Source organism: Geotrypetes seraphini, chromosome 1, assembly GCF_902459505.1.
Source record: "Geotrypetes seraphini chromosome 1, aGeoSer1.1, whole genome shotgun sequence".
Classification (NCBI taxonomy): Eukaryota; Metazoa; Chordata; class Amphibia; order Gymnophiona; family Dermophiidae; genus Geotrypetes; species Geotrypetes seraphini.
The window spans coordinates 72,354,683-72,371,022 of NC_047084.1; the positions used below are offsets into that span (position 1 = coordinate 72,354,683).

The 16,340-nt window shown below is 43.5% G+C and overlaps 1 protein-coding gene across 1 annotated transcript in view; it reads left to right on the forward strand.

The window, feature by feature from the left end:
* The window catches only part of SLC45A2 (solute carrier family 45 member 2), a 77,650-nt gene that overhangs the window by 48,488 nt on the left and 12,822 nt on the right, over positions 1-16,340 (forward strand). Inside the window, exon 5 of the mRNA XM_033957796.1 lies at positions 15,256-15,379. Coding sequence (XP_033813687.1) covers positions 15,256-15,379 — 124 coding nt within the window. The remainder of the gene's footprint in view (positions 1-15,255; positions 15,380-16,340) is intronic.

Here is a 16,340-nt window from a genome sequence, read left to right on the forward strand (position 1 = left end):
CTTTTTTTTTATATTCACTGAGCACTAGAGGGAGCTCCAGAGCACATAACAAAACTGAGTTAAAAAGTACATTTTTTTGTAAATCTGCTTGAAATCTGAAGAACATAAAAGTGTACAAAAGCTGAGAAACCTACTAATACTAGGAGTTATGTTTCCCAGGTGTTCTGAATTAACAGGAGCAGTGACAAAACAATCTCAGCGCACAAGTAAAGGCAATTAGGCACCTGCAGATAATTAGGTAGTCTGCAGGTGAATGAAAGAAACAACTAAGCTCTCTGCAGACAGAGAGAGAGGCGGAAGACAGGCAAGCAGAGCTCAGATTAGGAAGCATCAACAGCCAAGCTTAGGATAAAAACCCTTGATGCGTGAGGCTTAGTGCTCAGAATCTGAATTAAGGTAGAAATCTGACGACTGGGCTAGATTTATATTTAGGGAACTATGGAACTGTCAGTGTTTGGACAGAGATGGAGGAACAATGTGTACGCTGTGTGAAGTTTTCTGATCAAAGGTCCTGCAGAACTATGTGAATACTGCTTTAACAGATAGGAGTTGGAACAAAGATACCACAGGGCTTGACAGCTTGTGAAGGGCTCACAGGATCTACATTGAATTTTATGGCTGGAGGAGTTGCTGTATTGGGGCAGAACTAATGCCATTTTGCATTAAAAGCAGTGGGTGCCATGAATCAGAGGTGAGAGGGGACAGAAGAATCTGACCTGCAAGGGATGAGACAGGGTGGGGACCCTGTTATATGTCTGCTATTTCTGAGGGTCCCTTCTCATTGCTTATAAGCAGTGGCGTACCAAGGGGGGGTGGGGAGTGGTCCGCCCTGGGTGCAGCATTAGAAGGGGGTGCACAGCCGGCCAGGTCCGGAAAATTCCTGGGCTGCAACGGCGACGGCACTCAGCAGCATCGGCGACGGCACTCAGCGGCATCAGCGACGGCACTCATGGCATCAGCGCCCCCCCTCCGCGACAGCACTCAAGTTCGACCTCCTTCTCCCGGCATTAATAGAACTTCAGATCGGCAACAGGTGCTCAGTCAAAAGCTTCCCCTGACTCAGCTTCCTGTTTCCGCCCAGGCAGTTCAGTCAGAGGGAAGCTTTTGACTGAGGACCTGTTGCCGATTTGAAGTTCTGTTGATGCCAGGGGTAGAAGGAGCCCGCTGCCGATCTTATGTGTCATCGCGGGGGGAGGGGGGGCTTGCTGATCTTGTTGCCAAAATCGGAAAGGTGAGGAATGGAGAAAGATGGGCCTATGGTGGATGGAGAGATTGAGAGAAGGGGACAGATGATGGAAGTGGGGAGAAGGGGGAGAGAGAAGAGGGCAGATGATGGAAGTGGGGGGGGAAAGAGAGAGAAGGGGCAGTATTTGGAAGTGGGGAGAAGGGGCAGATGATGGAAGTGAGGAGAGAGAAGAGGGCAGATGATGGAAGTGGTAGAAGGGAGAGCAAATGCTGAATGGAAGTAGAGAAAGAGAACACATACTGGATGGAAGGAGGGATAAAGAAAAAAGACATATGCTGGATGGGGAAGAAGATAGTTAGAAACATAGAAAAATGACGGCAGAAAAGGGCCAAAGCCCATCAAGTCTGCCCACTCTAGTGACCCTTCTCCTTGATTTTGTTCACCACTCCCTGCCTTTACATCATTAGAGATCCCACATGAATATCCCATTTATTTTTTAAATCTGCCACGCTGTTGGCCTCAATCACCTGCTGTGGGAGTTCATTCCAATGATCGACCACCCTCTCGGTGAAGAAATACTTTCTGGAGTCACCATGAAATTTCCCTCCCCTGATTTTCAGCGAATGCCCTCTGGTGGACGAAGGTCCCATAAGACGGAAGATATCCTCTTCCACCTCGATACGACCTTTGATATATTTAAATGTCTCAATCATGTCCCCTCTCTCTCTTCATTCTTCAAGTGAGTACAGCTGCAATTTATTCAGCCTTACTTCATACGGAAGATCCTTGAGCCCCGAGACCATCCTGGTGGCCATCCGCTGAACTGACTCAATTCTCAGCACATCTTTCCGGTAATGTGGTCTCCAGAATTGAACACAATATTCCAAATGAGGTCTCACCATGGACCTGTACAATGGCATTATGACCTTTGGCATCCTGCTGATAAAACCTCTACGGATACAACCCATCATTTGCCTTGCCTTGGAGGAAGCCTTTTCCACTTGTTTGGCAGTTTTCATGTCATCACTAATGATTACTCCTAAATCCCGTTCTTCCGTGGTCCTAGCTAAGGCCTCACCATTTAACGTGTAAGTCCTGCACAGATTTCTTTTGCCCAGGTGCATCACTTTACATTTTTTAGCATTGAAGTTGAGCTGCCAAGTAGATGACCATTGTTCCAATAGTAGTAGGTCCTGCATCATACTGTCAGGCATAGTGCTTTTACCTACTATGTTGCACAGTTTGGCGTCGTCTGCGAACAATGATATTTTTCCTCTGAGCCCTTGGGTCATATCACTTATGAATATGTGGAATAGGATTGGACCCAAGACCGAGCCCTGCGGCACTCCACTGGTCACATCCGATGTTTTGGATGGGGTACCATTTACCATCACCCTCTGAAGTCTACCGCTCAGCCAATCCTTAACCCATGCAGCTAGTGTTTCCCCTACTGAAAACCTGGCTTTTCTCTAATATATAACATCTCCTTCTTACTTCCCCTCTTTTCATATGCCCTTGTAAACTCTCTCTCCCCTCTCTTCTTGTATTTTTAAGCTTTGTAAACCGTGTCGAGCTCCGCTTCCGTGGAGATGATGCGGTATATAAACTTAAGGCTTAGTTTAGTTTAGTTTAGTTTAGTTTAATCCCAGCGATTTCAGCTTTGTTCAATAACCTGCGGTGTGGGACGCTATCAAAAGCTTTGCTGAAGTCCAAATACACTACGTCCAGGGACTCCCCGGCATCTAGTTGTCTTGTTACCCAGTCGAAGAAGCTAATCAGATTTGATTGGCAGGACCTGCCCTTGGTAAATCCATGTTGATGGGGATCATGTAGATCTTCCTCATCCAGGATTGTATCAAGTTTCTGTTTGATCAGTATTTCCATGAGTTTGCATACTATGGATGTGAGACTCACCAGTCTGTAATTCGCCGTCTCTGTCCTGCAGCCCTTTTTGTGGAGTGGAATAACGTTAGCTGTTTTCCAGTCCAAGGGGACTCTTCCCGTACTTAGGGAGAGATTGAAGAGCACAGATAATGGTTCCGCCAGGACTTCCCTCATCTCTCTGAGCACCCTGGTGTGTAGGTTGTCTGGTCCCATGGCTTTGTTTACTTTGAGTCTTGAAAGTTCGCAGTAGACGCTACTGGGCGTAAACTTGAAGTCTTGAAACGGGTCTTTCTGGCTTTCCCTTGTCCGTAAAAGTGGACCGGATCCCGGCGCCTCACAGGTGAAGACCGAGCAGAAGTATTCATTTAGTAGTTCGGCCTTAGTGGAATCCGATTCTGCATAATTCCCGTCCGATTTCCTGAGTCGTTCTATCCCATCTTTGTTTCTTTTCCTGTCACTAATATACCTAAAGAAGGATTTATCCCCTTTCTTAATGTTCCGCGCTAGATTCTCCTCTATTCGGAGCTTGGCCTCTCTGACTGCCTTCTTGACAGCTTTAGACCTGTCCTGATAGTCTTCTTTTGCCTCCTGCTTTCCTAAATGTTTGTAGGCAATAAATGCTTTTTTCTTCTCCTTAATGAGGTCCGAAATTTCAGTACTGAACCACTAGGGTCTTTTGTTTCTCTGACTTTTGCTGACCGTTTTTATGTAGCGATTTGTTGCTTCATGCAGGGTGGATTTCAGAGTCGACCACATATTCTCCACATTGTCAGTTTGTGCTTGGTTTTGCAGCTCCTGATGGACAAAGTCTCCCATGCGTTCGAAGTCTGTGCCTCTAAAGTTGAGGACTCTCGTCACTGTATTTGATCTAGAGAAACCCCACTTGAGGTTAAGCCATATCATGTTATGGTCGCTGGAGCCCAGCGTATTGCCTACCGATACTTCTGTGACGCTGTCTCCTTTGGTGAGTACCAGGTCCAGTATCGCCTGGTTTCTAGTGGGCTCCAGTATCATTTGTTTGAGTTGTGCACCCTTTATGGAGGTTAATATTCTTCTGCTGCCACAGGTAGTCGCAGAGAGTGTGTTCCAATCTGCATCGGGCATGTTGAAGTCCCCTAGCAGAACTGTGTCCCCACGCTAAGTGATGTTCTCTATATCTTCGATCAGTTCTATATCCTTGTCTTCCTGTTGTCTTGGAGGTCTATATACCACACCAAGGTAAAGGCATTTTTCGTTCCCTCTGGCCAGTGGAGGGGTGAAGGAAAGGGGTAGCATGCTGTGGGTAGACATAGTGAAAAGAGGGAATTTGAGGACTGCATAGTAAGAACGAATTTAATTTAGACGGACACAGAAAATAAAGAAGGAAGACCAGAGAAGGAAAGGGAAGAGAGAGGAGAGAGAGATGCCAGAGAACGGGGAAGGAGACAGAGATATCAGATCTGAGCGGAGGAAATGAGACGAGAGATGCTAAAAACCACAGGGGGGAGGGAAAGAGAGATGAAAAGAGAAAGATGCCAGACCATGAGGGAACAGAGGGAAGATGATAGATGCCACACCAAAGTGGGGGGTCTAGAGGAGAGATGGCAGGGGCGACAGACAGTTTCTGGAAGGGGCAGACAGTGGATGGAACGGGCAGATGCTGGATTGAAGAGACAGGGCAGACGCTGGAAGGAAAAGAGTGAAAAGAAGATAAAAGCAGAAACCAGAGACAACAAAAGGTAGAAAAAATCATTTTATTTCTATTTTGTCATTAGAATATATCAGATTTGAAATATGTATCCTGCTAGAGACATAACTGGGGACTGCAAAACCCAGGCAGTGCTTCTTTAGCTTCCATCTGGCTTAGAGCTCTCTCGGACCAGGGGGCATTCCCCTAACACTATTCCTGTCATGTGTGACTGCAGTATTCTGTTAGCATGATATTTCTCTGTAGCATTCTATAATAATTTGGCTTCTTCAGTTTTCTTGATAGTAGAGGGGATATATGTGAAGGGGAGGGGAGACAGGGGTTTTTTTGGTCCTTGCTCTGTATATTTATATTTATAAAATGACAATTGTACAGAATATTGTTTCTTTTTATACTTTAATAAAATATGTTCAATATAAAATCATAACTGAGACTTATGCGGATGGGATCAGATGGTTTGCAGGGACTGAGCTTGCGGGGACTGAGCTTGCGGAGACGGGGCGGAAATGTGTTTTTAAAATTTCAGTCTTAGTAATTTGCCAGTCAATAAAATAATTATTTTATTTCTGCCAGTCCACGGGTGTAAAAAGGTTGAAAAACACTGCTCTAGAGCAGAGTCGGCAGCTGCGCTGAGGTGCAGGTAGGTCCCCCAATGACTCATCTGCCGGCTTTGCTCTGGAAGAAGTAAGTTATGTTGGAGGGGGTGGACCTGGCAGACGCAGTCATCACGGGTCCTTGCCGCAACTCCCTGTGTTTGCCAGGTCAACCCCCCTCCGACATAACTTACTTCTTCCGGAGCAAAGCCTGGAGTCATCGCGGGACCTTCCAGCACGCGACTGCCGACTCTGCTCCATAGCCAGTACATCAGAGTGGGGTGGACCAGCAGCCGGAAGCTACAGTCATCGCGAGAAAGGAGCAGGACTGCTGGAATAAAAAAGTGGTGCAGTGAGAGAAAGGGGGCATGGTGGAATGGAAGGGTAGTGCTGATGGAATTGATGTACAGGGAAAGGGGAGAGAGACATAAGGGGGAAGGATACTGGATGGAATTGGATTGGATGGAAAGAAAGGGGCAGATGCTGATTGAAGAGGGGTGGATGGAGAGAGAAAGGGCAGACATTGGATGGTAGTGTGGCGGGTAGAGGGGGAGCCTATGCTGGATGGAAGTGCATATGGGAGAGATAAGGGAGCAAATGCAGGAAAAAAAAGGGAGGAGAGAAAGAGGGGAATAGACGATGGAAGTGGACAGAGAGAGGAGAAGGTACTAGATGGAAGGGGTAGAGAAAGAGGGCACATGATGGAAGGAGGGGATAAATAAAAGGAGGGCATATGATGGGGGCAAAGGATTGAGTTAGGGAAATACTGGAGGGGTGAGGTAAAGAGGTAGCGAGCTGTAGGTAGACAGTAAAAAAGGAAATTGATGAGAGGGTAGTAAGAACGTAATCTAGATGGATGCAGAAAATAAATTGAAAAGGAAAATGAGGGAAGAAAGGGATTGCAGAAGAAAGGTGTGGAAGAGGGAAGGAGAGGAGAGAGATGCCAGACCAATGGGGGTGAAAGGAGAGATGGAAGGGGGAGGCATACAGTTTCTGGAAGGAGCATAGAAGGAGAGAAGATGCCATATAGGGAGGGGCAGAGAGACAGCAGACAGTGGACGGAAGGAAGAGAGTAACAAGAAGATGAGGAAAGCAGAAACCAGAGAAGACAAAAGTAGAACAAAAATTTTCTATTTATTTATTGCTTTAGGAGACATTGTGCCACTGTTTTTGTGGTATTGCATTGTATGCAGAGTCCAGCTTCTTGCTGGTTCAATTTAACCTTTGTCTATGTATTTCTATTTTATCCCCCTTTTTACAAAACTGTGGAGCGTATTTTAGCGCCAGCCATGGTGGTAGCAGCTCTGATGCTCAGAATTCTATGAGCGTCAGAGCTGTTACCACCATGGCTAAAATCCACACTAAAGTTTTGTAAAAGGCGGAGGAGTTAGTTTGTGATGACATATTCCATACTAGGCGAAAGTGTTTTCTGTGTTCTGTGTGTTCGAAAGACATGGTTTTCTGTTAGGATTGACGGTGTAAGATTGAGCTGTACTAGTCTGACTTGTTTAGTTTTACAATGGGTGTATTGATGTTGTACTGCTCACTGCAATATGTAAGATGCTGCCTTTTCCTAGGTTCTCATGTGTGACGTGTGGCTTATTACTAAAAATCATGTTTTTTGTACAGATGGGGGGGGGTGCCAAAAAATGATGGGCCCTGGGTGTCACATATGCTAGGTACGCCACTGCTTATAAGCGCCATTATAAATCCAGCCCTGGCATCTGTCTATACTTTGGGTTGATATCTTGTAGCCACCCCTGTAGCCCAGACCAGGGCTCAACAGCACTCCCAGTGGTTACCACAAAATAGCACACCAGCGTGTGACTCGAAATGGAGTCACCCTGCAGGACTGAACTGTTTTCAACAGGAACCAAAACTCCAAAAACAAAACACCACAATTGAAGTTCATAGGAAATAAATCAATTTTACTCATTCCTTCCTGAAGGTAAGTAGTTCATGATACAACTGCCAAACTTGTCAGAATGCTCCCAAACAGCAGCAAAACAAAAATGTCATAAGAAGCAAGAAAATACACAGCACAACATAAAGTTCAAACTTGCTTTCCGTACTAATTTCAGTCTTAAGTGCACCTGAGGTTAGCTCTCCTCAGAGCTAGCTCTGCCTGCTTCCCAGCAGATAGTTTCACAAACACAAATAAAGTTCAGGGCACTTGTTCTCCAAACTACAGTGCTCAAAGTTAAAGCCTCTGGCAGCCTAAAATATCCCTGCCAGGTAAAGGAGAGTGTCACAGGTTTTGTACAGTAAAGCCTCAGGACAGGCTTTCAAAATTCCCTCCCAGGGTGTTAGCAAAACCTCTCCCCAAAAATGACACTCTTAGCTTTTGCAAAACATAAAAAAACAAAGCCAGCAGACAGTTACTTGAAAACAAAAACTCACTGCAGCTTGAGGCCCAGTCCACCTGCATGGCCTCTGGAAAGTCAGGAGCACACTCTGCAAAACTCTCTTGGCAATCCATGGGTTGTTCTTTCTCTGAAATAGGCAGCTCCCCATCTTGTCCAGCTTCTAACAACTCCATGGGAATGGGTTTGTTGCTCCTGCTTGGCCCAGGGGACTCCTTAGGGAGAAAAGGTTGGAACCTTCTCCCTAACTGACCTCCCTGTCTGCTCACAACTGCTGGTCTAAATACTTTAGGGCGACGCCCTACTCTGTCTGAGTCAGCAGTGTTCCAGGGGCCTCTTGGGCTCCCCCGGTGGCTGGTTGGGTAAATATCACCTAATTCTTCTTCAGTTAATTCGGGCTCCCTCTGGTGGTCAAAGGAGATGTGATCAGGCTCAGGAACCGGAGGGACCTTGGAATTTCCCTTCCTGGTTTTCCTTTTCACTTTTTCCCCTGCCTTAACTGGGACCTTGGCAGGGAGAATACCTGGCTGGTCACAATCTGTAGTAAGTAAAGCTCAGCTGGTTAGGAAACATTGAAACTCTGCTGAGCAGGGTAAGAACAGTGATGCCCAGAAGTAAGAGAAAAAAATTCAAACCAGAGATTTTCTTAGGGGATTAGGGGCTCATTTTTATGCTTCCCAATATCTTCAATGTTGAAAGGAATTATTTAAAAGACATTCTTGGTTTGTTCCTCTGTTCATTTTAAATTCCTTCCTCTAAGTGGAAATGAAGATTTATTTACTTGTAATGTGCTCCAAAATTGTTACTGAGTGGATATCTTATCTACAGGGCTTAATGCTCTCAAGTTTGATTACTTGATGGGGATCAGACCTACTCCTTTTGAGACCTCAAAGAACAACCTGCCCTCTCAATTAAGGAATTATATCTATTCCTTCAAGTGAGATATTATCTTGAATCTGTGTAAAGATGTAATGTGACAGATGTAGCTATTTCCAAGCCAGACATGCTATTACTTGAGACTATTGAAAATAGCCTCACTGTTGCTCTTATATCTGGGATATGCACTGATGAATGTTGTTTGTCCCAGTCCCCCCCGTGAAAAGGGGAGAAAGTACAACATTATTATGAATATTATATTGGTATGTTCATTATTTTTTGACAATGTTGTATTGATAATTTATCTATATATTTTTTTAAAAGTAAGCATGTTTGTACTTTCATACTTTGAATGTTGTTTTAGTAAATGGAACCAAACTTTGATTAGGGATATTTTTTTCATCCCTCCTGCCGATCTTGTACAAGGTGGTGAGTGGGAGGAGGGGCTTTTCCCTCTGTTGCTCTCCCTGCTGGTCAATCAGCGTAGGCGGCAGGACTCGAGGAGACCTGCGGTTCACTCGAGCAGGGCAGGGAGAGCAGCCTTGACAGGAAGGAGGAGCTGTACCCCCCTTTACTAGTGATTCTGTGCACAATAATAATGCATATAATTTGCATGCTATTATGCTGAGAATCGCCAGCAAAAGAAAAATCGCTCCTACTACAGCCACTAAATCGAGAATCCAGCCCTGAGACTCTATCTCTGATAAACATAGGCACACTCTGATTCTATGTGAGAAACTGATTTGCTCTCACTTTTTAAGAAAAATCACTCCGTGGACCTGTTCAAAGTATTATTTGGATGATATAACAGAGTTCACAGGCTTGCTCAGAATCATGGAGGGGAAAACTGGGGCGAACCCCAGAGGAAAAACCACCTCACAGCCCAATCATCGCATGGACAAGTAAACCAGAGGTTATATCAATTCATATATGTTTTTACGTTGTGAAAACACTACGGTTTACTATAGCTTATAGTCAAAGAACTTAGGCAAACTTAGCTTGCAGCTTGCGAGTTCCGACATGCATGTTTCGGTCCTGCCTCAGGGAACACACAGGAAAAATCTTAAAAGAAACATTCATGCGAAGGGAGATTCTGAAAAGAAAAAGTTAAACGAATTAATGCTTTATTCAAAACAACATGTTAAAAGAATATTCTTAAATAAAGTCAAAAAGCGATTTAAATATAGCTATTGGCTAACAGGGAAAAAGACTCACCCGACAGAGGACTGTTGTCTCACCAGTAGAGCCTGTGAACTCTGTTATATCATCCATATAATACTTTGAACAGGTCCACGGAGTGATTTTTCTTCAGTTCAACACTTGCATTTTTTCACTCCTGTTACATTGTCTGTAACTGGTCCCCTTTCCCATATCTCACTTTTTAAAAAGCATACAAACACATGATCTCGATCTCTCTCTCTGAGAAATTGACATCCACTTTCTCTGACACCACCAATAAAGGTCACAGACAGTCACTGAGAACTGCAAGTATTAACATAAGGAATCCTTGCTTTTATCATGGCTGACTTTAAAGAACATGTTCAAGAGCCAGAACTGGAAAATAAAAGTGTATATAATCACCCCTAACTTTAAAAAAATCATTGACATCATTCAAGTCTGCTGTTATCTCTCTCTCCTCTTCTTCAAGCCTAGGGACTGCAACAACTTGTAGAAAAACCCACAGCACTGATGATATTAAAACCGTTTACAGGCAATGTGTGAAATAAATGCACCTTTATTTATAGTACCTAATATTTCACCCCTGCTACACATACTTTAAAAAAGTAGGGAAATCCATATAGAAGTATGACTAAAGGAATGCTTTCCAATAGAGAGTCTAATGTAATAAGTCACAAATGTTCACGCAGCAAAGATACTACATGCATAAAAATAAGCAAAATCTTGTAGTCAGAAATACACTAAATGCTGGTATTTTGCATATATTTTATGCATGCCATGGCCATGCTATAAAGTATTAATAAAAATCCAACCATTTTGGTGTAATCTTTCATATATAGTCCATCATGCATGAAAATTGCAATGTGCTCAGAAATGAATAGAGCAGATAGAGAATGACATGGGGCCACATTTTTCCCTGTCCCCAAGGGAACTCATTTTCCCATCCCATCCCAGAGAGTTCTTTTCCTGCCCCTGGCCCATTCCTGCAAGCTTTATCCTCATCTGCACAAACCTCAAACATTTTAAAAAATCATAAGTATTTGAGGCTTGTGCAGTTAAGGCAGAGCTTACAGGAGTGGGGCAGAGACAGGAACAGTGACAAAACGCACGGAGATGGGACGGAGAAATTGAGTTCCTGCGGGGACGGGGAAAAATTTGTCCCCATGTCATTCTCTAGGAGTAGAGCCACCAGGACTAGAGGCAGGATAGATTATGCGCTGCAGAGTGGATCTTCAAGAGAAGAGAGCAGAGGAAGCACAGTATCAGATAATGAAATCAGGCAGGATATGTCAGAGCTATGATAGTCAGATTGTCTAAGGAGCTACAATTTATTAGTCTGTGATGATGATGTTAAACCACTTCCAAAATCACAGCACTAATTTTATTATTAAAACTTAAAATACTATTAATAAATATATAATTTATAATTTAATTAGTAAAGTGCTCAAACCCTCAACCAGGGCTGGATTTTCCTATAGGCTAACTAGGCTTCAGCATAGGGCCTCAAGATCAAGAGGGGCCTACATTCAAATTGTTAGCAAAATTAAAATTACACTATTCTAAAAATAGTGAACACTAAAACACTGAACCGAAAATAAGGAGAAATTCTAGCTTCGGGATTGGAACCGGCTCCAGCCACAACGGGGCGCCGACTCGGCTTCTCCCTTTCTTTTTCTCGCCCTGGGAGGAGGATCGAGGAGGGAAAGACGTCAGTCCGGAAACAGCTGGGCAAAGCCCAGCCCCGCGGGGAGAGAGGCAAAATGTGGATCCGTCAGGACAGGACGGCCCAGACTGTCATCGGGGGGGAGGGGGGGTTGAATGGAAGGGGGATGGGAGGCAGGTAGGCTGGCATCGGAGTGGGGTGGGGGGGGTTAATGGAAGGCAGGCAGGATGGCATGGGGGGTGTTCAATGGAAGGGGGATGGGAGGCAGGCGGGCATCGGAGGGGGGTGAGGTGAGGAAGGACGCACTGGGGACACTATGGACATATGAAGGGCAATTTTGTGTGTTATGTTTGATTAGTTATTGTTACAAGTACTATATATGGTGTTGAGAATAAATGTCCAAATAAGTGTTCTCAATTTTTTTTTATTTATTATCCGTGTCACATTTTTTTTTATAAAGGTTAGTACCAATAACAACATGTTTCATTTAACATATTGATATATATCACAGTAATGATGTATTTTATTATCTCTCATGTAATTTACAAACTTAAAAATGGGAGGTGAAAGGGTCTCATAAGTGGAATAGCCTAGGGCCTCTTTTCATCTAAATCCGGCCCTGCCCTCAACCAATCTGTTTAGTGATAACACCAAACTATGGTTGCCAGTAGATGTGATGATGGTCCCACTGGCAGCCATAGTTTGGTGTTATCACTAAACAGATTGGTTGAGGGTCTGAGCATTTTACTAATTAAATTATAAATTATATATTTATTAATAGCATTTTAAGTTTTAATAACAAAATTAGAGCTGTGATTTTGGAAGAACTATGATAGGACATCCAGGCACTCACTGCTGCCCTCATTGCCAACCCCACATGTTACATCATCCCAGCCTCAACAGCTAATGCTACCATCATTACCACATCTTCACCCATTGCCACAACCATATTTGCACATCACCACCAACAACAGCTAGATGTGCATGGCAACAAGACAGAGAGTGTGTCTACCTAGCCATGAGGGAATGACAGAGACTCCAAGTGGCTCAGCCAGTAATCCTATATTTGCAACACCTCCTTCAAAGGCTATACCTGGTGTTACAGGGAGTAGCTCCCAGAGACTGGTGTTTCCTATTTTCTATGGGGGTAGAAATGTAAGATAGATCTCTATAAGTGAAGAAAACATCTCCAATGACAGTGCACAACTAGCAACACCAGCTGCATGCAGGAGGAGGGGTACAAGGGACGGGGGACAAGATAGACAGAGGTGGCTAATGTTGTATGTGCCCAGTTCAAAGGGTGGTATGTGTGGTTGTTCTGGAAGGAGGGGCTTGATGTGCAGTGGATGGCGGGAGGGAGGGCCCTTGTAGGTTGGAAATGGGGGAGGGCTGTGTAGTAGAGGGGGGTGGTGTGTCAAGGAGGAAGGATGGAGGGCTGTAAGGGGGTGGCTAGCAGTTGTTTGGAAGAATGGGAAGTTGGAATCTCTGTTATAAGGGATGATGGGGGTTCTTCCTCCTCAGTGTCGTGTGTGGCCAGATGCTCTCTTTCTGGAAAAGATTGCCTTCTACCCATCAAGATTTTGCAAACCTTTTCTAGGCCTGTACAGCAGTTCCTCCCCAGAATGATCAAGTCAATTGAATTTGTTTATTAATTTCCAAAGGTTCTTTCAGTTATGGACCTTGTGATGCAATGTGCCCTGTTGTACGATTCTGCTTCAGTGTGACAGGTCACAATGGGTGTCATCAGCCATCTCTGTTGTGGGGGTATGGGGGCAAGGGGAAAAACATTAGAGAGCTACGGAGGAGGGAGGATGAGGTGAGTATGAGGAAAGAGGAAGAGTGTGTGGAAAAGTGAATGAAAAGATAGAGAACTACACCTGAGTTTTGGGGTAAGAACGAACATAAGAATTGCCATACTGGGATGGACTGAAGGTCCATCAAGCCCAGCATCCTGTTTCTAACAGTGGCTAACCCAGGTCCCAAGTACCTGGCAGAAACCCAAAGAGTATATATATATATATATATATATATATATAATATATATATATAACAGAATAAAGCCTTAAAACATCTCTCCAATGTAAAACATTAAATAGTAAAGAATGGGGTAACCAGATAAGTATAGAGGTTCTTATCAATTTCTAATTCATTTTTACCATTATGATGACAAATACCATTATATATCTCATCACATGAATCATTTATATAAAAATTCTATTGTGTATCATTCTAATTTTTACTTTGGGCAATAAAACTTGGGGTGGGCTTATCATAACTATACAGATGTCAATCCTTAGAACCTCTTATGATGTGTATATCATTTCAAGTTCCCGTCATGTATGCCACTTGTAATCATTTATGCCCACCACCTCCTACCGGTTAAATTTCTACTTGAAATTTTAATTTTTAAATAATTTATTAATTGATAATATTACCTATGAACGTGAATATTTAATTTAAATAATTCATTAATTAAAAATGGTGCCTATAAATATATTTCCTAACAAAAATCCTTCATAAATTACTTGATGGTGCAGTCTGATGTGTCCCCTAGTCTTTGTAATTTTTGACGGAGTGAAAAATCGATCCACTTGTACCCATTCTACTCAACTCAGGATTTTGTAGACTTCAATCATTATCTCCCCTCAGCCGTCTCTTTTCCAAGCTGACTCATTGTGGTTGATATTCAAATTACTCATTATGGTTGAAAGGCAACACTTATCTGAACCAGGTAGACATTGTCACTATCAACATTGATGTTTTCAAACTCCCGACGCCTTAATCTGACATAGGTGTTTCAACCCCCTTCCTCGGGGGGGGGGGGGTATTGAATCTAAGGTGCCTCTCTCAATAATGTGTACCATGAATTCAATCTTCTCACAATACCCCTAGACATCTCATTTTTAATCAGTGGCCAAATAATGTGCCTTTGTGAACTTTTTAGAGCGTGGGGCTCAGACTTCTTAACAGAAGAGCTGAGATTGTGATGTCATAATGTCTCATTCCACCAATGCCTAAGAGACAGACTCATCAGTTATGTCACAATGGCTTGATTATTCTATACTTGACTCGCATAGGAACATAAGAATTGCTATACTGGGACAGACCGAAAGTCCATCAAGCCCAGCACCCTGTTTTCAACAGTGGCCAGCCCAGGTGCCAAATACCTAGCTAGATCCCAAGTAGTACAACAGATTTTATGCTGCTTATCCTAGGAATAAGCAGTGGATTTCCTCAAGCCATCTCAGTAATGGCCTATGGATTTCCCTTTTAGGACTGTGCTGGACTGAGGGGTAAAGAAGGAAAATGAGAGGACTGGGCAAGAGCAGAGAGAGGATTTTACTTCAGTGGGACATGGAGAAGGAGAGATAGGACTGTACCTAGGTAGAGGGGAACAGAGTAGCCTAATGATTATTGTAGTGGCCTTGATCCTGGATTCAAGTCCCACTGTAGCTCCCTGTGATACTGAGCAGGTCAAGCAACACCCCCCCCCCCCCAATTGTCCCATTGCCCCAGGTACAAGGCCCACCAGGGACAGAGAAAGATCTGCATTTAATGTGTCCATGTAGTAAGGTTGGAGAAATGATTAGTAGCAGTAGGGTAGGTTGAAGAGCATGTGCGCACCACACTCTCTTCCCCAAAAAATAAATAAATAAAAATCATTATGTACTTTCTGGGAAAGTGAAGGAGTATATATAGCAAGTGCACTAGTGAATAAGCACTAGATGAGCTTCTGAATCCTGGAACCTTTATAACATACAAGCCTAATTCATTGATTCAAATTTATTTCTTTGATTTTTGTTCTCCCTTTTGTTATTTTTCAGATAGTATACCACGGCAATCCATATGCAGAGCATAATTCTATATCATTCCTTACATATGAAAGAGGAGTAGAGATAGGATGTTGGGGGATGTGCATTAACGCAATCTCCTCATCTGTGTATTCTTGTAAGTATTACAGAGAAATGCCATTTCTCTTTTATTTTATCGCTACTGAATTGCTTTAATATAACATCTAAGAATATATAGAATAAAGGTTTATTGTTTCAAATGTGAAATTAAATATGCAATTCACATAGAGGGGCATAATCGAAAGGGACGTCTAATTCCGTTTTCGTCTAAGTCACAAGTTGTCCAAAGTACAAAACGGCCTAGGACACATTTTCGAAAAATACGTCCAAAATTTTTTTTATTTTGAAATCGTCTAACTATGCGTCCTACCGATCTGATCGTCTAAGTCGCTAAAGCGTCCATCTTTATACCACATTTTTGTCCAACTTTTTGTCCAAGTCCAAAACGCCTAGAACAAGCCCTGTTGGACGTGGGAGGGGTCTTCAAAGTGATGGACTGAACACCCAGACATGCCACCTAAATAGTGGGGTACCTTAAAGGGCACTGCTGTGAATTTCACAAAAAGGGTGCCATGTCTTCTCCTCACTACAGCTCCCTTAAGGGTCACGGTGAGCCCCCCAAACCACCTCCAGAATCCCCTAGACCCACCTATCACCCTAATAGCCCTTATGGCTGCAGGAGCCACTTATATGCCCGTACAAAAGGTTTTGGGGGTGTATAGGGGAGTGCACATGTTTAAGTATCAATGCAGTGATTACAGGGGCTTATGGGCATGGGTCCTCCTCTCTATCTACCTGCTGTCTCCAGATAACACCTGTTAAGTAACTGTGCTTTCAGTGACATCAATTCCTTTCTCTAGTCATTAGCCATCTTCATTGTTCTAGATCAGTATTTCTCAACTCCTTTAAGCCATGTACCCCTTAAGTCTAACAAATATCAACCAAGTACCCCCTGCCCAAGCACCGCCTTTGTTCCAGGGCCTTCATATCCATTGACTTTTTTTTTCTCCTTCACTTTCTGCCCTGCATCCATCTTTGCCATTAACTTTCAACATTCA